Below are 22,860 nucleotides of genomic sequence, written 5' to 3'. Positions count from 1 at the left end.
CCAGGAATCCAAACTGCATCTCTAATGTCCCCTGCATTGGCAGGCAGGTTCTTTACCACTGAGCCACCTGGGAAGCTCTGCAAATGAGCTTAATCAACTAAAACGCAGCCTACCTCTAAGGGATCGTAATTTTGATTAGAATAATCAGAATGGGAAGGGTAACTTGAAGATGGCTCATCTTTGCGAACAGATCCTTTGGTGGCCTTGCAGAGTTCTCCCTTTTGTGAGCACGAAGAGGTGTCCCCGCAGCTTTGAGACAGGCGTGGGAATGACCGACAGCCCCTGCCTCCACATCCTTCATCAAGGCTTCAAAGAGCTGAAACCATGTCTTCAAAGAGCTTCTGTGGCCCGTGTGTGAGCACGTGATAGGACCCCCTCCAGGCAACTTATTCAAGTCTAAAGGTATGAAGTAGAAATGACTGCAAGTGATTTATCTGGAATCCATGCTTAAAGAGCTTGCAAGTCATTCACCAGAGGCCCCTGGGATGCCAAGAGCCTTGTGGTAAGGAAAGACTTCTTCCCAGAAAAAGTTATCAGAGACCTAAGTTTCAGCCCAAACCCTGATCACTAGTTTGCAATGTGAGCAAGCCACTGCTTTCTCAGTGCTTCAGGAGCCTCAATCTGCAAAATGTGGCATGGTGGTGCCTTCCCATCAGCTTCCCTGGTGGCCCAGATGGTAAAGAAATTGCCCACAATGCAGGAGACCTGGGTCAGGAAGATGACCTGGAGAAAGGAATAGCCACCCACTCCAGTATTCTTGCCTGGAGAATTCCATGGACAGAGGAGCCTGGCAGGCTACAGTCCACAGGGTCGCAAAGAGTCGGACACAACTGAGCAACCAGCACTAACTAACATACCATTTTCAATGTAGGCATGCAATGCTCGTGTCAATCCGCCTCTTTCCTGTGGCTGTACCCACTGATTCAGGGATGGTCTCTTGAGCTGATAGGGTGTTAGAGCTGATCTCTGGTCAACTTAAGTAAAGGTCACTAGCAAAGGTTGAGGATCTAGAGCCAGAGTTGCCTTTTGATTTCTGCAAGGACTCAGCTAAGAAATGCAGAAGCCCCCAACAAGGCGGCTGCTTATTTAGCAAGATGCAAATAATGGGGAAGAAAAGGACTTTACTTTTCCTAGAAGGTCTAAAAACAGATATCGCTCCTGGAAAAGTCAGCATCATCTTTCTAAATGGGATGTCTGACGTCACTGAAACTGCCATTTGAGATGATGACACATCTGAAGGACATGAAAAATGAGATGAGAGAAAGAAAAATGCAGAACTTGGAAAAACAACTGTAAGAAAATTCGAGCTGCGGAAGCTGATGACCAGAAAGGGAACCACGGTCTTGATGTTTGGCCCAGAGCAGTGAAGATAAGAATTACATTGCAAAATATATCCGAGAAATGCAAGTAAAGAGGATGTGGTTTTGGCCAACATGTGAGAGCAGACCCTACTGTAGACCACGCTACTTTCAAATTTGGGTATCCAGACGTACTTTCTTGCCAAGATGCCCGGCAAAGCAGTACTATTGGAGAGTCCCAAGCTGGGCTGGTTTTAGATGCAGAAGACCTGCTTTCCAATCCCTCTCCCACCACCTTCTTGCACTTGACTTCACAGGTCGTGTGACCTCCCTATACAATGGCATGGTGGTACCTGATCTGCTCATTCTTACAAGTATCAAGTGAAATGATCTGACTGTGGGGCTTGTGGGTAGGAAACCCAGCAACCATGGGGAATTTCCAGAACTGAGATATATCCTCCTCTGGCAGCTGCCTCGGAAGTGAAGAAGTAAAGGGACAGATGAAACTCTGAATTACGAAGGATTTCAAAGACTGATCATTTCCCTTCTGTCCATGAGGGCCCACAGTAGCCAAACACTCAGCCAAGGTAATAAAGTGAGCCAGTGGTTGGTGGTAAGGAGAGGGGAGGCAGGGGTGGGGTGGTGTAGACAGGGATGAGTGTACTGGGTGGATGCCCAGTGTAGCTCAGACCAAATCAAAATGTAGTCAAAACACAGATTAGGTTTTTTTCGGATTTTGACTCTTTCATTGAGCTGAGATCTTACTATTCCCGGGCTCTCCATTCATTCAGCAAATATGTGCCTAATGTAGAGTTCCTGTCCAGCATAGACTAGGCACTTAGTTCCGTGCTTCATCGCTCAGTCATGTCCTCCTCTTTGTGACCACATGGACTGTGGCCTGCCATGCTCTTCTGTCCATGGAATTTTCCACTCAACAATACTGGAGTAAGTTGCCATTTCCTACTCCAGGGGATCTTCCTGACCCAGAGATTGAACCCTCATCTCCTGCATTGGCAGGTAGATTCTTTACCGCTGAGCCACCAAGGAAACCCAGGCATTTAATTACTGCTTGTTGAATGAATGAATGAACAAGTGAGTGAATCCTGGGCTCTGTTCTAAGTGCTAAAGATAAAGTCGAAGAAGAATAGGTAGATCTTGCCTATCCTTGCTCAGAGCCCAGTGCAGAAGACAAACACATCAATAACCTTTAATATACAGGGCCCAACCCAGAGTTGTACAAAGGAAAGTGTAATGTTTTAAAGGGATAGTGCATCTTAAGGAATCTGGAAAGACTTCTTGAAGATGGAGCAACTACCTTTACAGGCAAAGGAAATAATACATTCAAGGGCTATGTTCTGGGAAAGATGAGCCAATTGGTGTCACCACATCCAACAAAGGTCCGTATAGTCAAAATTATCATTTTTCCAGTAGCTATATATGGACTTCCCTGGTGGCTCAGACAGTAAAGCGTCTGCCTACAATGCAGGAGACCTGGGTTTGATCCCTGAGTTGGGAAGATCCCCTGGAGAAGGAAATGGCAGCCCACTCCAGTATTCTTGCCTGGAAAATCCCATGGACGGAGGATCCTGGTAGGCTATAGTCCATGGGGTCGCAAAGAGTCAGACACGACTGAGCGACTTGACTTTCTTTACTTTCTTTTTTTCTATGTATGGATGTGAGGGTTGGATCATAAAGAAAGCTGAGCACCAAAGAATTGATGCTTTTGTACTGTGGTGTTGGAGAAGGCTCTTGAGAGTCCCTTGGACAGTAAGGAGATCAAACCAGTCCATCCTAAAGGAAATAAGTCCTGAATATTCATTGGAAGGACTGATGCTGAAGCTGAAGCTCCAACACTTTGGCCACCTGGTTCAAAAAGCTAACTCTTTGGAAAAGACCCTGATTCTGGGAAAGACTGAAGGCACGAGGAGAAGGGGAAAACAGAGGATGAGAGGTTGGATGGCATCACCGACTTGATGGACATGAGTTTGAGCGTGCTCTGGGAGTTGATGATGGACAGGGAAGCCTGGTGTGCTGCAGTCCATGGGGTTGCAAAGAGTTGAATGTGACTGAGCGACTGAACTGAACTGACACCCCAGGGTATTTGAAAGGATTGACGCATGAGATGTGGCCATTCTAGGCCATCAAGTAGACATGCAGAGCTGCTGAAATATTTTTAGCAAATCAGATTGGTAGTTTGGGATAGATACTTCTGACATCAGTACAAAGGATGGACTTGATGGTAGATTCTCTTGAAAGGAAATCACATTAAACTCTTTTAATAGAACTCAGACGAAGGCAGGGTTATTTGGGACAAGAGAAGGTGAATGCAAGAGATGCTTCAGAAGAGCAACAGATGACGTGCAATGGAATATGACTCGGTCATAAAAAAGAATGAAAGTTTGCCATTTGCAGCAATGGGACGGAATGGGAGATTATCACACTAGGTGGAGTAAGTCAAAAAGAGAAAGACAAATAGCATATGATATCACTTACATGTGGAACCTAAAATATGACAAAATGAACCTATTTTTGAAACAGAAAAAGACTCACAGACATACAGCATAGACTTGAGATTACCAAGGGAGAAGGGAGTGAAGGACAGATTGACCGGGAGTTCGGGATTTAACAGACGCAAACTATGTACATAGAATAGATAAACAGCAAGGTCTTACTATACAACACAGGAAACTATGTTCAATTCCCTGAGATAACCCATAATGGAAAAGAATATAAAAAGAATGTATATATCTGTATAAGGGAGCCTCTTTGCTGTATAGCAGAAATTAACACAGTCATGTCCAACTCTGCATCCCCAGGGACTGTAGTCCAGCAGGCTCCTCTGTGCTAGGAATTTTCCAGGCAAGGATGCTGGAGTGGGTTGCCATTTCTTTTCGACCCAGGGATCAAACCCGTGTCTCTTGTGTCTCCTGCATTGGCAGGCAGATTCTTAACCACTACCACTATCTAGACCCCCAGTACAAAGTTGTAAATCAACTATATTTCAGGAGCAAAATTTTAAAAGGAATTTTAAAAAGAAGTGCAACAGGTGGATCTTAGTGACCAACTGGATGTGAAATGATATGAAAAGGGAAAAACCTAAGGAAACCTAAGGATGGTCTTTGCCCTCTGGCCTGGCCACCTGGCTGCATGGGCATGGGAAAGCTTGGCAGGGGAAGCAGATTGGAGAATACATGGTGGTTCTGGGGACTGTGGATCAGGATGGATCTGCAGGCCTTCTGCTCAGCATGGCTCTCAAGAGAGTAGTCGCTCACACACAGAAATGGCAGCAAGGGATGGTTTGGGGAACTGTTGAACCCGTTCTCAAAAATTCTCCGTAGGCTCCCTGCCTGAAGCCATCTCAAATGAATAAACTAAGGGAAAAGGCTGTCCATCTTATAGAAACACAGCCTCAACACTGGTCCTTTACCCCCATCTGCCAACCAAACTGACTCCCCAAGGTAGGGCTTCTGCATCTGCCACAGGGGCTTATTCCATCTTGGTTGAAAAAAGGCAAAGGAAAAAAGAAGAGAGGAAGGGAAAGGAGAGAGGCAGGGATGGGAAGATGAATTTGTTGAAGCTGAGCGGCATCCAGGTAAATGCCAAGTGGGTGGGAAGAAACATAAGTCCAGAGTTTATCTAAAGACTAATTAGCATGATTATGAAACATAAATATGGGAGTCCATGGGAAAAAGAGTCCAGACCCCGGGTGATAGATTCCATTCTAACAGGAGCCAGGCAGATGGGATAAGTGAGTGAAGGAAGCGAGCAATAGATAAGAGAGATTGTGGAGCGGTGAGAAAGGGACTCTTCGGTGAATCTGTGAACATAGGCTTTATCCAAAGGCACTGCTGCCTCTCTGCTCTCATGGATCGTGGCCATGTGAGGATGCAGGCTCAGTGCTACCAATTCTGATTTTACCAAGACAGAGCATATATCCAGTTTTTTTTTTTTTTAATGAGAAACCTGTTCTGCTTTAAACATTAGCAATTAATTCCATTCTTTTGAATCATGGTATAAGACAGACAGAACGAATCTCCAGCCCAGAACAAGGAGAGGGACCAGCAGGCTGCAAACTCTCATGGAGAGTGAGAATAGACCTATGACTCCTTAGAGAAGAACAGGACTTAGGGATGAACGAGAGGAAACGCCAGTGAAAGCAGTGTCCAAAAAGAAGAAGCAGAGAGAGGCACGAGATGAACAGAGCCCCAGACATGAAAGGAGGGCAGGATTTCCTGAAAGAGGGAGTGATAGACAGTGATTTCACAATGGATCAGAGTGGTGAAGAATTCCTTTAAGTGAGGAGGTTGCTGCTGAGACTCTAAGAAGTGCAGTTGAGTAACAGATGTAGAAAGTAAAAGGCAACAGTTCAGGGATGAATTGTAGGGTCTTCCCTGATAGAAGACTCTGCGTCCACTGCAGGGGCACAGGTTCGATCCCTGGTTGGAGAGCTAAGATCCTGCATCCCATATGATGTGGCAAAAAAAAAAAAATCTTTTTTGAGGAATTAATTGTAGAATTCACTGAGAATGTGAGGCCACAAGTGGAGACTAATCATTCAATCATTTTACTATCAATAGAAAGAAAGGGAAGGAAGAATTTGAGGGAAGATGGACTTGAAATAAGTTTTTTTTTTTTTTAAACAATCAAGAAGACTTGAGTGTGTTGGTTGGAAAGAAGGAAGAGATTAGAAAGAGGGAGATCAAAAAGGCATGGAAATAATGGAGGATGCCAAGTTCTGGAAAAGGCTTCAGGAGATTAAGGATATGGATTGATCAGTGATCCTCAACCACAGGGACCAGCTTGTCTTCTGAAGCAGGAGGGAAAAGGTACCATGACATGAAGAGGGAATTGAGTATTGATAGGGGCACTGAGGCTGGCATTGGGGGCATTCTCATGTCACAGGCTATGCTTGTACTGAGGAGGGTGTCTCCTGAGAGCGCTGAGGTTGCGGCAAGAGATGTCAGAGAATGGTGAAGATTTGAAAGCCATCGTGGAGCATGGCAGAAAGAAATAACTAGGCGTACATAAAAGCATTGCTGGCATAGCCATCGAGGAAAGCAAGATTTTCAGCAAACCCTGACCACCTGGGAGTGGCTGGGAATTGGGGATGTGACCGGATCACCTGGGTCTGGGCACTGGGTGGTAGAAATGAGAGACCTGGTATGCTGGCGAGAGTGTAACCAACCCCAGGCTGGGCTGGGGAGGAAAGGAAGCCAGGTAAGGGGCCACGGGACGAGGAGGAGCTGACACAGTGATACAGAGTGGCTGAAGGGGAAGGAAGTGGAAGACTGTGGTCAAAGAAATGGATTACTCAGTTTAGGGCCACGAAATGGAGAAGTTCAGGGAGATGACGAGTCCAGAGAGTAGTCATGGGGCGGGGTCCTGAAATGAACGGGCAGCGAAGTCATTTGAAGAGGGACCCAGGGCATGTTAGAGAACATCCCTGTTAGCTGGTTTCCATCCCCTAACCTTTTCTTTCCCTTCCACCTGCTCACCAAGCCTTCCACTTACAGCGAATGGAGGTGATCTCGAGAGGTGAGCTACAGGATGACGGGAAGGGAAAACAACCCGGAGAAGGATGGTAGTGTTGCAGCATAAAGAAGAACGACCTTGGAGGGGAGCCCTGTAAAGTTTAATCCCAGCACGCCTATTTCTCAGACCCCTTGTCTTCGAGCCAGTCAGCTTCTAAGCCTCGGTTGCCTCATCTGTGGAAGGGGGATGATAATCCCTGTCTCACCCACAGTGCTCTTGCTAATCACACAGTTGAATGAATCGTAAAGCACACAGCATGAACCGCACACAAGTTCTAGAAGGCATTCAGCAGATATTTAAGATTAATGTTTACCACTGCCACGAAACCAAAACCATACAAGGGAAAAGCAGGTCACGAATTTGGAATATAAGTGCAGCCTACTTGCATGGGAGTGGGGAAAAGAGAGGGGCACGTGGTGGGCTGGAGCAGTGAGCTGTCAGCAGTAATGAACTAGGTGTGTCTGGAACTAACATAGTCTTTTTCATCATCTCAAGGCAAGAACAGTTCATGTCTCTTTTACTATGTTCAGTTAATCCCTAGAGCCCAAGTTGTCCAAATTGGGAGGAAAAGTAATTGTTCACGCTTAGATGCCCCTTCCCAGTCTCCCCATATCGCCCGAGAACTGTAGAGACCTATTCAGGGCAGCTGATAAGTCCAGCTGCTAAATTTTACACGAAGTGAGAGCTGGGTGATCTGACTCACCAATCAGTGGCCAGGGCTCTTGTCTGCCATTGATTTCATCCCTGCACCAAGGGGTAACTGTGGACCGCTGATCCTCCACCACCCAGAGGGGTTCCCAGCTCCTTGCTCTAAGGATGCCACCTCTATTCTTGACCACGGTGCAACATCATCAGTTTAAATTCACAGATTTGACCACTGTCCCCAAAGCGTGGTTACTGCATCCATAGCATCGGGGAGGATGGTCCAGGTGGTCTCCCCACCTCAGCCCTGACCCCCTGAATTCTCAGTCTGAGTTTGGAACTTGGGTCACCGATCCATTTGGAACCTCTCCAGACTCAAAGGGTCTCAAAATTTTGAACTGAAAAGAAAGGGTCTCAATTCCTCTCCTCTTAGGAGGTCTCTCAGTCCTTATGCAAATGTCTGTTTGGTCCATTTGCTCCGTGTCCGGCTCTGCATCACCAGGGGTCTTTGGAGGGGCAGCCTTTCTCTTCGGCCACCAAAGCTTCTTTCCTTCCTTCCTCCAGGGCAAGAAGTGCCTATTTACAATGAGTGCCTCAGTAAAATTTCGCTAAACAAAGAAATGTTTCTTCCAGAGAAAAAATAGCTGGCAGTCTCACTGGAAAATGTTAAGATCCATGACCAGGCACTTCCCACAACACACCACACACACACACACACACACACACACACACACGGCTTGCCTGCAATGATTTATAAATTCTCTAAAAGCCTGGCAAACTTTTTTCCCCCTAATTTAATTAAAGCAGAGCAGGGATTTTCAATCTGGGATCTCTATGCTACCTTCTAGCTCTAATTATTTCCCCCTAATTCATTCATTATTACATATTTGTTAAATCCCTATTGCTGAGTGCTGATGCTGGGGATACAGGACAAAAATGCCTGCCCTCCTGCACGCCTGCCATTCCCACCCCACTATAAACAGCTCCAAGGAAAACAATGTAAAGTTTGCTTGCTACCCTGCTTATATTTTTGAGCAATCACTAAGCTACAGAGCTGGGTTATTTCCTAATGCTTTGTTTTAAGGTCCTCTAATCTAAGCCAGAAGAGTTGTCTGTGCTTTGCAGAACAATTACCTTCCAACTTTTCTCTCTCCCTCAGACAGATACCCTCAGCATCTGCATTCAGACTTTTTCTCAGACTCCAGTTTACAGCAGGGGTCTGTAGGATCTAATGTCTGATGATCTGAGGAGGAGCTGATGTAGTAATAATAGAAGTAAAGTGTACAATAAATGTAATGAGCTTGAATCATCCTGAAACCATCCTCCCCCCACCCCAACCCGTCCATGGCACAAAAGCTGTTCCTCGTGCCATTAAGCTGGGGGACCTCTGATTTACAGTAAATGCAGGAACAGCTTTTGAGTGTAGTCAGTGATTTGCAACCTGGGGCTCCACCAGTGAGCCAGGGAAACTATTAACAAAGAAAGAGGGTTTTTTTTTTTTTTTTTTGGCAACTGAAGTTTCTCTTTTTCGGCATGCAATGTTTTGCAACCAGAAGGGAGAATCAGCTCATCCCCAAAGAGGGTTTTAGGGGGCCCTGAAAGATACCACTTGGTAGCAGCCCAGGCACTGTTCCCCTAGCCCTACCACTATCTCTTCCCCAAATAGAAGTGGGGAACTTGGTAAACCAAAATTCTTGCTTCTCATTTCCCTGTCTGATACTCAGCCCATAATTCAGGTATCTGGGAGAAATGATTTGAGATTCATGGATTTGTTCATCGGTTCAAATAATATTTATTGAGAACCCACTATATGAAAGATACCATATAGGTGCTGGGCAAGGGCCTTGAAGCAGGATGTAGCATGGAGAGTTCTAGAAGCAGAGAAGGAGTCTGGGGCCAACAGGAGGTTACAGACAGAAAAGGGCCTGTCAGAAGGTGAACTTCCAGGGACTTCCCTGGTGGCACAGTGGTTAAAGAATTTGCCTGCCAATGGAGGGGATCTGGGCTCGAACCCTGGTCCAGGAAGATCCCACATGCCACGGAGCAACTAAGCTTCTGAGTCTGTGTACTGCAGCTACCGAAGCCCTCAGTCCTAGGGCCTGTGCCCTGCAGCTCTGCAATGAGAAGCCTGGGCACCGCAGTCAAGAGTAGCCCCCGCTCTCAGCAACTAGAGAACACCCGTGCGCAGCAGCAAAGACCAGGGCAGCCAAAAATAAATAAGAAATAAATAAACTTCAGAGGAAAAAAGAAAAAGAATGTGAACTTCTGATGAGGACCTGATACCCTCACTAAACGGGGGGACTGGTCTTCTCTGACCCTCAGTTTTATCAGCCCCTGAAGCGCTCTCTCTGTCCACAGGTGGACAAAAAAACAGCAGTGAAAAAGAGCCTGGGAAGTCAAGACCTGACCATGTGATATAGATGCCAAATCCACTTTCATAGCAAGAAATAAGGGTGGAGGTTCTGGGACTTCCCCTGCAGTCCAGTGGTTAAGAATCCACACTTTCACTGCAGGGGATGCAGGTTCAAGCCCTGGTCAGGGAACTAAAATCCCACATGCTCTGCACTGGAGGCTGCCTGGGCTTGTACCCAGAGACTGTCTAGAGGCTGTAGCTTGCTCAGGCCCTCAGAATGACACAGCTTTTTACACTTTGCTTGCAAAACACTGTTGGATTATTATTTCATCCGAGTCTCATGACAACGTTAGAAACACTGTCTTACTAATCATTGTCTTACTTACACTGCAGAAGAGGCCAGAGAGGTCAAGTGACTTGGGCAAGGCCACACACCTAGAGAGCAGCAAGGCCCCATCTGGCTCTAATGGTTCCATGATTCAAGTTTCCCTCTTCTTTATCCCTTCTCTTCTCTTACGATTTCTCTCTTCGTTTTTTTTTTTTTCCCCCTGACTGTGCCTTTTTCTCCTGTTCTTACCACCCAGTCTGTCCAGCATAGACTCTACTCCACAAACCCTGCACTTCTGTCCAGGCTTGCCCACGGTTGGAGGGTAAGGGAAGAATGGATTGGGAGTTTGGGGTTAGCAGATGAAAACCATTAAACAGAGACTGGATAAACAACAAGGTCCTACTGTATAGTACAGGGAACTAGATTCAACATTCTGTGATAAACCATACTGGGAAAGAAAACCAAATAATACACATGTATAACTGAATCACTTTGCTGTACAGCAGAAACTAACACAACATCATGAATCAATTATACTTCAATTTCAAAAGAGGGCAGTGGCCGAGAGGAGCAACCCCACGTCCAAGGTCAGGAGGGGCGGCAGTAAGGAGATCCCCCTCGTCCAAGATAAGGAGCAGCGGCTGTGCTTTGCTGGAGTAGCCGTGAAGAGATACCCCATGACCAAGGTAAGAGAAACCCAAGTAAGACAGTAGGTGTTGCGAGAGGGCATCAGAGGGCAGACACACTGAAACCATAATCACAGAAAACTAGCCAATCTGATCACACGGACCACAGCCTTGTCTAACTCAATGAACTAAGCCATGCCAGGTGGGGCCACCCAAGACAGACGGGTCATGGTGGAGAGGTCTGACAGAATGAGGTCCACTGGAGAAGGGAATGGCAAACCACTTCAGGATTCTTGCCTTGAGAACCCCACGAACAGCATGAAAAGGCAAAATGATAGGACACTGAAAGAGGAACTCCCCACGTCGGTAAGTGCCCAACATGCTACTAGAGATCAGTGGAGAGATAACTCCAGAAAGAATGAAGGGATGGAGCCAAAGCAAAAACAATACCCAGTTGTGGATGTGACTGGAGATAGAAGCAAGATCTGATGTTGTAAAGAGCAATATTGCATAGGAATCTGGAATGTTAGGTCCATGAATCAAGGCAAATTGGAAGAGGTCAAACAGGAGATGGCAAGAGTGAATGTCAACATTCGAGGAATCAGCAAACTAAAATGGACTGGAATGGATGAATTTAACTCAGATGACCATTATATCTACTACTGCAGGCAGGAATCCCTTAGAAGAAATGGAGTAGCCATCATAGTCAACAAAAGAGTCCAAAATGGAGTACTTGGATGCAATCTCAAAAACAACAGAATGATCTCTGTTCATTTCCAAGGCAAACCGTACAATATCACAGTAATATAAGCCTATGCCTCAACCAGTAACACTGAAGAAGCTGAAGTTGAACGGTTCTATGAAGACCTACAAGACCTTTTAGAACTAACACACCAAAAAGATGTTCTTTTCATTATAGGGGAAGTCAAGAAACACCAGGGGTAACAGGCAAATTTGGCCTTGAAGTACAAAATGAAGCAGGGCAAAAGCTAATAGAGTTCTGCCAAGAGAAAGCACTGGTCATAGCAAACACCCTCTTCCAACAACACAAGGGAAGACTCTACACATGGACATCACCAGATGGTCAACGCCAAAATCAGATTGATTATATTCTTTGCAGCCAAAGATGGAGAAGCTCTATACAGTCAGCAAAAACAAGACTGGGAGCTGAATGTGGCTCAGATCATGAACTCCTTATTGCCAAATTCAGACTGAAATTGAAGAAAGTGGAGAAAACCAGTAGATCATTCAGGTATGACCTAAATCAAATCCCTTATAACTATACAGTGGAAGTGAGAAATAGATTTAAGGGACTAGATCTGACAGACAGAGTGCCTGATGAACTATGGAATGAGGTTAGCAACATTGTACAGGAGACAGGAATCAAGACCATCCCAAGAAAAAGAAATTCAAAAAAGCAAACTGGCTGTCTGAGGAGGCCTTACAAATAGCTGTGAAAAGAAGAGAAGTGAAAAGCAAACGAGAAAAGGAAAGATATAAGCATCTGAATGCAGAGTTCCAAAGAATAGCAAAGAGAGATAAGAAAGCCTTCCTCAGTGATCAATGCAAAGAAATAGAGGAAAACAACAGAATGGGAAAGACTAGAGATCTCTTCAAGAAAATTAGAGATATCAAGGGAACATTTCATGCAAAGATGGGCTCAATAAAGGACAGAAATGGTATGGAACTAACAGAAGCAGAAGATATTAGGAAGAGGTGGCAAGAATACACAGAAGAACTGTACAAAAAAGATCTTCATGACCCAGATAATCACGATAGTGTGATCACTCACCTGGAGCCAGACATCCTGGAATGTGAAATCAAGTGGGCCTTAGGAAGCATCACTACAAACAAAGCTAGTAGAGGCGATGGAATTTCAGTGGAGCTCTTTCAAATCCTAAAAGATGATGCTGTGAAAGTGCTGCACTCAATATGCCAGCAAATTTGGAAAACTCAGCAGTGGCCACAGGACTGGAAAAGGTCAGTTTTCATTCCAATCCCAAAGAAAGGCAATGCCAAAGAATGCTCAAACTACCGCACAATTGCACTCACACGCTAGTAAAGTAATGCTCAAAATTCTCCAAGCCAGGCTTTAGCACTACATGAACTATGAACTTCCAGATATTCAAGATGGTTTTAGAAAAGGCAGAGGAACCAGAGATCAAATTGCCAACATTTGTTGGATAATCGAAAAAGCAAGAGAGTGCCAGGAAAACATCTATTTCTGCTTTATTGACTATACCAAAGCCTTTGACTCTGTGGATCACAATAAACTGTGGAAAATTCTTCAAGAGATGAACATATCGGACCACCTGCCCTGCCTCTTGAGAAACCTGTTAGTGGGTCAGGAAGCAACAGTTAGAACTGGACATGGAACAACAGACTAGTTCCAAATAGGAAAAGGGGTACATCAAGGCTGTATATTGTCACCCTGCTTATTTAACTTATATGCAGAGTACACCATGAGAAACGTTTGGCTAGAGGAAGCACAAGCTGGAATCAAGATTGCCAGGAGAAATATCAGTAATCTCAGATATGCAGATGATACCACCCTTATGGCAGGAAGTGAAGAGGAACTAAAAAGCCTCCTGATGAAAGTGAAAGAGGAGAGTGAAAAAGTTGACTTAAAGCTCAACATTCAGAAATCTAAGATAATGCATCTGGTCCCATCACTTCATGGCAAGTAAATGGGGAAATGATGGAAACAGTGGCTGAGTTTATTTTTCTGGGCTCCCAAATTACTGCAGATGGTGATTGCGGCCATGAAATTAAAAGATGCTTACTCCTTGGAAGGAAAGTTATGATCAACCTAGACAGCATATTAAAAAGCAGAGACATTACTTTGCCAACAAAGGTCGATCTAGTCAAGGCTACGGTTTTTCTAGTGGTCATGTATGGATGTGAGAGTTGGACTATAAAGAAAGCTGAGAGCCAAAAAATTGGTGCTTTTGAAATGTGATGTTGGAGAAGACTCTTGAGAGTCCCTTGGACTGCAAGGAGATCCAACCAGTCCATCCTAAAGGAGATTGAACCTGAGTGTTCATTGGTAGGACTGATTTTGAAGCTGCAACTCCAATACTTGGGCCACCTGATGTGAAGAGAGGACTCATTTGTAGAGACCCTGATGCTGGGAAAGATTGAGAGCAAGAGAGGGGGACGACAGAGAATGAGATGGTTGGATGGCACCACCAAATCAATGGACATGGGTTTGGGTGGACTCCAGGAGTTGGTGATGGACAGGGAGGCCTGGCATGCTGCAGTTCACGGGGTCACAAAGGGTCGGACACGAATGAGTGACTGAACTGAACTGAACTGAGGGCTGACCCTGAAGACAGTGTAAGTGACAAACCCCCAACCACCCTCAGGGCTTGCCTGAGACCCCACTCCCTCCCCCAGCCACCCTGGGTTGGGTCACTGCAGGTGGATTTTTCCCTTTCTTTTCCCATAAGCTATCTCCTCCTAACACCCTCCCAAATATCCTTGGTTCTTTCATGCATATGAACCTGGGGCAGTCCACAAAGCACACAGGAAATGTTCGGATGCTGAACCTTGGGGTGAACGCTGCTTTGGTTTACTTTTATACCCAGCCCACCTTACCGTAGAGGCTCAGTCATCCCTTCTGGAAAGCAAGTTGCATGTTGGGCTCACTTTTCCCATCCTCCACCCCCAGCCCACTACCTGGTGCTCTGCATAGAATAGATGCTAACTGTTTGCATGTCCTAACAAGGAGCCAGTGCGGCATCTGAGAGGTGGTGCTACACTGAGAGTCCAGATGTGGACAAATTCCCACAAACTTTGCCATGTCACTTTGGGCCTGTCACAGCCTCTTTCTTGGCCTCAGTTTCTCCATCTGTGAAACAGGAAGCTGATCTGTAAGGTTCTGTTTTTATCTGACATTCTGTGCAAGAATAAAGAATGGGGTCCCGTGGCTAAGACTCAGTGCTCCTAATGCAGGGAACCCGGGGTTCAATCCCTGGTCAGGAAACTAGATCCCACATGCCACAACTAAGACCTGGCATAGCCAAATAAATAAATATTTAAACAAAGAATTAAAGAATGAATTTCTCATCCTTGAAAGGCAAGGAATCTCAGAGTCGGGGTCTTGGCAACATAAGCACTGATCTCCCTAAAGCTCAGAGCTAATGTGGAGCAGCTAAAGAAGCCTGGGGAGGTATCTAGAAAGTACGTAAGGGGCACAAAACTTCCTGTGCATCTCACTCAAAGGCCTGAGCTGGAGGAGCATCGCAAGCAGAGGGAAGCGTGCCCCTGCTAGGGGCAGAGGGGAAAGCAAGCAAACTGGGGAAGGGACCAGGCAAGGGTTAGATGCTGGCTTCAGATATTTCTAGAAAGCTCACTCTTTATTCCTCTTTCCTTTACCCCTGACCCTGAGTGGGAGTCTGAGCCTATGATCAAGGTCCACGCAGAGGATCCTGGGTGGGAGGTGGGGATGTCAGCCCACTGGGAGGAAGGAAGGAAGGATTATTCACCATGAGGAACTTTTCCATTCCTCATCTGTGCGTTGTTGAGGAGGGGGTCCCAGGGGAACTGGGGATTCTGGAAAACAGCAAAACCTTGACTCTGCCTCCTCCCCACACCCCCTGCTCCCCAGCCTTTCCCTTGTATGCCCTCAAGCAGGGGGCCAAGCCAGACCTTGCGCTGGGATGTTCCCAGCACAGCCCCACGTGAGACGTCTCTGGCTGGCTTCAAGCCCAGCATCTGGAATGCAAGCTCCAGCCAAGTGCCTTCTTTTCCAAGGAATCTGGGAACTTCCAAAGCTATCTCAGAGTGGAAATTTTCACTCATTTCTCCCACACAGTGACTGACCATCCGGCTGGGAAGAACAGCTATTCTTGACAGAGCAGAAGTGAAAGGGAGATGGCCACCACCTTCCAGAAGACTTTCTCTTCTGATTCATAATTTCACCTTTGATCCTGCTTACTGCCTGACACTTGCAGTGACCCAGTCACTTTCCAAAAATGGTGATGCCTTCCTGAAGTAGTGACACAGCTTCAAATACTCAGAAATCTGTCTGAAAACTCAGGGGGGGAAAAAAACACACAGAAAACCTCTCTGAGTGACCATGTGCAAACAGAGGCCAGCTTGACCTGTCTCTGCCCGTAGCAAGAATCTGATCTTCTTACACAAAAGTGAGGAGATTTACTACAGAATGTCTACAGGGCCTTTGGTTAGGGGACAAGGCATGATAATAGCCTGGCAGAATCAGGAGAAAGCAGTCTCAAGATCTCAACACCTTTATTTATTTATTGAGCTATCGTAGTCCAATTCAGCTTTCTAAAAACTTTTTATTTTATATTGGAGTAGAGCCTTGGTTTCTAAGGCGAACCATTCAACATCACAGAAATCCAAGTCTATGCCCCAACCCCTAATGCCAAAGAAACTGAAGCTGACTGGTTTTATGAAGACCTATCCCATGGATGGAGGAGCCTGGTAGGCTGCAGTCCATGGGGTCACTAAGGGTCGGACACGACTGAGCGACTTCACTTTCACTTTTCACTTTTATGCATTGGAGAAGGAAATGGCAACCCACTCCAGTGTTCTTGCCTGGAGAATCCCAGGGACAGGGAAGCCTGGTGGGCTGCTGTTTATGGGGTCGCACAGAGTCGGGCACGACTGAGGCGACTTAGCAGCAGCAGCAGCAGCAGCAGCATAAGACCTTCTAGTGTGTGTTAGTGTTAGTCGCTCAGTCATGTCTGACTCTTTGCAACCCTATGGACTGTAGCCAGCCAGGCTCCTCTGTTCATGGAATTCTCCAGGTAAGAATACTGGATTGGGTTTCCATTCTCTTTTCCAGGGGTCTTCCAGACCCAGGGATCAAGCCCAGGTCTCCTGAATTACAGGCAGATTCTTTACTGTCTGAGCTACCAGGGAAGACTGACCTTTTAGAACTAACACCAGGAAAAAGATGTCCTTTTCATAACAGGGGATTAGAATGGAAAACTAGGAAGTCAAGAGATACTTGGAGTAACAGGCAAGTTTGGCCTTGGGGTACAAAATGAAGCAGGGCAAAGGCTAAGAGAATTTTGTCAAAAGAACACATTGGCCATAGCAAACATCCATTTCCAACAAGCCAAGAAATGACTCTACACATGGACAACAGAAGATCAATACCAAAATCAAATTGATTATATTCTCTACAGCCGAAGATGGAGAAGATCTATAGTCAGAAACACAAGACCTGGAGCTGACTGTGGCTTACATGATAAGCTCCTTATTGCAAAATTCAGGCTTAAATTGAAGAAAGTAGGTAAAGTCACTAGGCTATCTGGGTATGGTCTGAATCAAATACATTATGATTATACAGTGTAGCTGAAGAATAGATTCAAAGGATTAGATCTGCTAGACAGAGTGCCTGAAGAACTACAGGCAGAAATTCATAACACTGTACAGGAAAGGGTGACCAAAAGCATCACCAATGAAAAGAAAAGCAAGAAAGCAAAGTGGTTGTCTGAGGTGGCTTAACAAATAGAAAGACAAGAGAGAAAGAGACCCCTAATTGAATGCAGGGTTACAGAGAATAGCAAAGAGATAAGAAGGCCTTCCTAAAAGAACAATGTAAAGAAACAGTGGAAAACAATAGAATGGGAAAGACTAGAGATCTCTCCAAGAAAATTGCAGATACCAAGGGAATATTCATGCGAGGATGGGCACAATAAAGAACAGAAATGGTATGGACCTAACAGAAGCAGAGGAGATTAGGAAGAGGTGGCAAGAATACACTATACAAAAAAGGTCTATAGTGACCAGGATAACCACAATGGTATGGTCACTCACCTAGAGCCAAACATCCTGGAGTGTGAAGTCAAGTGGGCCTTAGGAAGCATTACTATGAACAAAGCTAGTGGAGGTGATGGAATTCCAGCTGAGCCATTTCAAATGCTAAAAGGTGATGCTGTTAAAGTGCTTCACTCAATATGTCAGCAAATTTAGAAAACTCAGCATGGCCACAGGACTGGAAAAGGTCAGTTTTCATTCCAATCCCAAAGAAGTGCAGTGCCCAAGAATGTTCAATGTACCACACAATTGCACTCATTTCACATGCTAGTGAGGTTATGCTCAAAATTTGTCAGCCTAAGCTTCAGCAGTATGTGAACTGAGAACTTTCAGATTTACAAGCTGGATTTAGACAAGGCAGAGGAGCCAGAGATCAAATTGCCAACATCCATTGGATCATAGACGAAGCAAAGGAGTTCTAGAAAAGCATCTACTTCTGCTTCATTGATTACACTAAAGTCTTTGACTGTGGATCACAACAAACTGTGGAAAATTCTTAAGGAGGTGGGAATACCACCTTACCCGTCTCCTGAGAAACCTGTATGCAGGTCAAGAAGCAATAGTTAGAACTGGACATGGAACAACAGACAGGTTCCAAATTGGAAAAGGGGTATGTTAAGGTTGTATATTGTCACCCTGCTTATTTAACTTATACGCAGAGTACATCATGCGAAATGCTGAGCTGGATGAAGCACAAGCTGGAATCAAGATTTCCGGGAGAAATATCAACAAGAAATATCAGTCAATATCAATATCAGATACGCTAACTATACACTCTAACGGCAGAAAGTGAAGAGGAACTAAAGAACCTCTTGATGAGGCTGAAAAAGAAGAGTAAAAAAGCTGGCTTGAAGCTCAACATTCAAAAATGAAGATCCTGACATCCAGTCCCATCACTTCATGGAAAATAGAAGGGGAAAATACGGAAGCAGTGACAGATTTCATTTTCTTGGGCTCCAAAATCACTGAGGATGGTGACTATATCCATGAAATTAGAAGACACTTGCTCCTTGCAAGGAAAGTTATGATGAACCTAGAGAGTATATTAAAATCAGAGAGGCCATTCCAGATTCTTGGGTGTAATTCTAAAAGGCAGGACAAAAAAAAACAGATTAACTTGTGCACTTCTTTGCTTCCACTCCTCTTGGAAGCCCTATTTGCCTTCTGTCTGACTCTAACTCCCTCCCATGGTGCCCCCAACTTAGGTTGAAATCTCTGTTTGGCTCAGTGCCAGTGACTCAGTCCATTCTTACTGAACGAATCAAGTGTTTTCAGGAAGGGAGACTATGTGTAACTTCAGGCATGTATTCCCAGACCATCTCTTAGATTCTCTAGGAAACCAATATCCATCCTGAGACATTAAGCCCAGTGCCAGGAAGTAGGGATTCTGGTATCCAAGTGTCCTGGGTGAGAATCTCAGCCCCACCTGCTACTACCTGTGAGATCCTAGACAAAGCTAGTTAACTTCCATTTCAACATAAAGCAAGTTGGGTTTTTTGGAGGACCAATGAGACAATGTCGCGAGTCACCCCAGCACAGGGTCTGGCTCCTGGGAAACACTCAATGATGTCAGCTACTCCTCTTTGCCATTACTGACCATTAACTAGGGACCAGACACAGTCATTTGTTCAATAGAACCCATTTCTTATTATGAATACAGTTATCCACTGCTATATTTATTACATGGATAACCAACAAAGACCTTCTGAATAGCACAGGAAACTCTGATCATTGTTATGGGGCAACCTGGATGGGAGGGGAGTTTGGGGGAGAATGGATATATGTATCTGTATGACTGAGTCTCCTTGCTGTCCACCTGAAACTATCACAACATTGTTAATCAGCTATACTCCAATATAAAATAAAAAGTTTAAAAAACAAACAAAAACAAATGCAGTGATTGGCAGACAGTTCTTCCCCAAAGTCCCATGTGTTGCAAAGACATTGTCTCAAAGACTCTTTGAGAAAGAAGGATCAGTAGGGCCTTCCATGCCCACTGGGCAAAGCCAAGCAAGCTCAGAATCGTGAGGCAGTGGAATCGGGGGAGTCGAGGCCTGAATCCGAGGCTTGGCTCAGCCACCAGCACGCCTCAAGGAATTCTGTCATATTTGTGAAAGAAAAGAGTTCAATGAAATGAACACTAAGGTCTTTTAGGTGTTATGATGGATTCTGGGGTTTCTGAGGAAGTCTAAAGTGGAGTTGCAGCATGAAGGCAGCCGTCCTAATTCCGGGAAGACTGTTCTTTGACTCACGCCTTCTCCTTGGGAATCCTAAAGAAGCTGGGATAACAGTTGCCATAGCCGAGGACACGCCTCTTGTCTTGTCTTGTCTGACTGCCGTGCTAACCACGGGCTCCAGATTCCTGTAATAACTTAACCGCAAGGAATGTCCTCAACTCCCTTTCAGATGTCTGTTGATTCTGCAGAGACTGAAGCCAGAGGGCATCCAGATAGATGACCAGGCAGCCAGCTGGAGAATGTGCCCCTTCTTCTCGAAGTGTGTCCTAGTCGTGGCAGCACAGACACTGGGCTTTGTTTGGGGGAACTTGAACAGGTTCCTTAACTCCTCTGTACCTTGGCTTTCTGACTATAAAATGGAAATGAACAGTACCTAATGGATGGGGTTGGAGTACTGAATATTCCCAGTTCAGAGGTAGGTACTGCGTGAGTATTACATCAACATGATCTAGATGGCTTCTTCCACATGTTAAATCTGATGGTTCTATTAATAGAATTCAGTTTTATAGTTTAAAAAAAAACCCTATAGTTCTACTAAGCTTCCCTTGTACCTCCATCCTATAGATTAAAGAGCAAACAGATTTAATACGCTGTTGGGTGCCTGCCAAGACTTCAGGACTCCTCCTTGGCTTGAAGGTCCCTGGGCTGTTGTTTGAGGGTGGACCAGTCATTTGCTCAATAGAACCCATTTCTTATTATGCATATAGTGATCCACTGCTATATTTATTAAATGGATAACCAACAAGGACTTCTCAATAGCACAGGGAACTCTGCTCAGTGTTTTTTGGCAGCCTGACTGGGAAGCGAGTTTGGGGGAGAATGCTTTCTTTCAGCATCCTTGTGACTTCTGTTTCTCTGGCTTCCTTTCTTTTCTGCAGAGTTTTCACTTCAGAAAAAGGGGAATCTTAAGAATAAACCGTTTGGTTTACTCTGCAGTCTCTGGATATAACTGCACCCTGCCCCTCACCCTTTTGATCTCAGCTGCAAATGGAAAATTGCAGAGTCCTGACCCACCTTCCTCTCCTACTTCCTGGAAATGTCCCGCTGCTTCACTTGCTCAGCACATTTAACATTCTGCTTCGGCACTCATTAAGGAGGATGCCGCCCCGGATGCCGCCCCTGGGCCAGTCTCACTCCCACGGCTCCACCCTCTCGGTGGGTGATTTCAATAAAAGGCAGGCCAAGCCACTGGAGGAGCAGAGGGGCCAATCCAGAGGCCAACAGCTCCCACGCTGAAGCTTGAATCCTCTCGCTGCAACATGAAGTTCTCCGCTGCTCTCCTCTGCCTGCTACTCACAGTAGCTGCCTTCAGCACCGAGGTGCTCGCTCAGCCAGGTGAGCCCCCTTCTCCTTCCCTCTGAAGCTCATTGCCCCCTCTCTGGGTCATGATGGGCCAGCGGAGCAGAAGGGTACCTGCACTCTCACTTTCACTACAAGATCAGGAAAGTCTGAGAGGCATAGGAGTGAGCTTGATCACACAGCTGCTCTTGGACGGTGCCTGGATGAGAATTCCAGATGTAGACCTCAAATCCAGCTCCTTCCAGGATTCCGGCTCTGGAAACCTGAGCCCAGTGCAGTTACTGCCCTGGCTCATTTCAGCAGCATTTGAGGACTGGGACATAAGGAGAGGGGCTCTCTGGCAGGGTATATCCAGATACTATGGAGGCCAGAGGAGAAGATCTGAAATCTGGACTCCAGAGACTCAGTTTTGCAGAGGCAGTGGGTATCAGGGAAACTCACAACAAAGCATCCATTCCTTCTTACCTAAAGGGGACCCTTAGCTAACTTTGATAGCTTGGATTATTTGCTCCTACTAACAGAATTTCCCCAAATTATCTAGTTTTAACAAAGCTCCCTTCCCTCAGCTCATTGCCAGTGCTACATGCCCATTTTAGGGCTTAGGAAACTGAGTCCATCTGATACTGTAGCTTTGAAGCACAAGCTGAAATATTAGGATTTAAGGGGTTCTCCCTGCACACCTGACTCCCTTTTGCCTTCTCCTTACTTCTCTTTTCTGCTCTGATTGAGATTGGAAAGAACCTAGTCCGTTCTAAAATGCTTTTTCTTTGTGGTTCTCTTTCCAGATGCAATTAACTCCCAAATCGCCTGCTGCTATAAATTCAATAAGAAGATCCCCATACAGAGGCTGACAAACTATAGAAGAGTCACCACCAGCAAGTGTCCCAAAGAAGCTGTGATGTAAGTTGAGCACACCAGCCCTGCATGGTCCAGTTCTTCCTCAGGGTGCAAGGGGCAAGGCTCACATGATCTAACCCAATATCCGAAAGTGCCCCACATCGTCACGCTCCCTCTGTGTGCTCATTCAGACCATCCTAGTTCCTTTAGCCTGAAGTCAGGATGGTTTCAGCGGGGACATCTATATGATCAACTTGCCACGGGCTCCCTCCTTCCACCTGCTTTCCTCCTTGAGTTCCCATGGCAGCTTCGGGGCAGATGGGCTACATTCATAGGCTGAGATTTCAATGGAACTCCATCTAACCTTATCCCCTCTCTCTCCTCTGCAGTTTCAAGACCATCCTGGGCAAAGAGTTTTGTGCAGACCCCAACCTGAAATGGGTCCAGGACGCCATAAACCATCTCAACAAGAAAAACCAAACTCCGAAGCCTTGAGCCCTCACTCCACAACCCAAGAATCTAAAGACAATCTGTGTTCTTCTGGCTTCCCCTAACTGCCCTCTGATATTACCTTATTATAATTTTAAAGAGTATAACTTTATTGATGTGAACATGATGCCTCAAGTAATGTTAATATTATTTAAGTTATTGATGCTTTCAGTTCATCTTCCGTGACTACTAGTGTTTTTTTGTTTTTGTTTTTTTTTGGTTGTTCATTTGTTTTCATGGAGATTTGGGCAAATTGCTTTCCTCTGTGAATCTCAATTCTGTCCCTGGAATGGTGGAAGTGTCCTCGCAAGAATGATTAATGCAAGAACTTTTGGTTTTACATTCTAAGTCATTGTTAAAACTGCTATTGTGGAAATATATATTGTGTAACTATTGAAAATATACATATATATATTTTTGTACAAAA

At 45.4% G+C, this 22,860-nt stretch overlaps 1 protein-coding gene and 1 long non-coding RNA gene across 4 annotated transcripts in view; one reads left to right on the top strand and one right to left on the bottom strand.

Annotated features, from left to right (window-relative positions):
* The window catches only part of LOC138414875 (uncharacterized), a 17,276-nt gene extending 9,190 nt beyond the window's left edge, over nucleotides 1-8,086 (bottom strand). The window contains exon 1 of one of the 2 annotated variants that reach the window (XR_011246980.1): nucleotides 7,534-8,086. This is a non-coding gene — a long non-coding RNA (uncharacterized lncRNA). The remainder of the gene's footprint in view (nucleotides 1-7,533) is intronic. The other variant, XR_011246981.1, reaches the window with a different exon arrangement.
* Nucleotides 211-22,860, top strand: LOC138414873 (C-C motif chemokine 2). 2 transcript variants are annotated; one of them, XM_069542673.1, is made up of 5 exons: nucleotides 211-402; nucleotides 19,978-20,223; nucleotides 20,687-21,143; nucleotides 21,893-22,007; nucleotides 22,334-22,860. In XM_069542673.1, the coding sequence occupies exons 3-5, from the start codon at nucleotides 21,068-21,070 to the stop codon at nucleotides 22,437-22,439; spliced, it is 297 nt and encodes a 98-aa protein (XP_069398774.1). In that variant the 5' UTR covers nucleotides 211-402; nucleotides 19,978-20,223; nucleotides 20,687-21,067; the 3' UTR covers nucleotides 22,440-22,860. The 2 variants fall into 2 exon arrangements, with proteins under 2 accessions (XP_069398774.1, XP_069398773.1); XM_069542672.1 differs by lacking the exon at nucleotides 211-402 and adding an exon at nucleotides 10,705-10,839.

The sequence above is a fragment of the Ovis canadensis genome, chromosome 11, assembly GCF_042477335.2.
Source record: "Ovis canadensis isolate MfBH-ARS-UI-01 breed Bighorn chromosome 11, ARS-UI_OviCan_v2, whole genome shotgun sequence".
In the NCBI taxonomy this organism is placed as follows: Eukaryota; Metazoa; Chordata; class Mammalia; order Artiodactyla; family Bovidae; genus Ovis; species Ovis canadensis.
The sequence above is the reverse complement of the archived record's forward strand: the minus strand, read 5'-3'. Positions and strand labels throughout refer to the sequence as shown.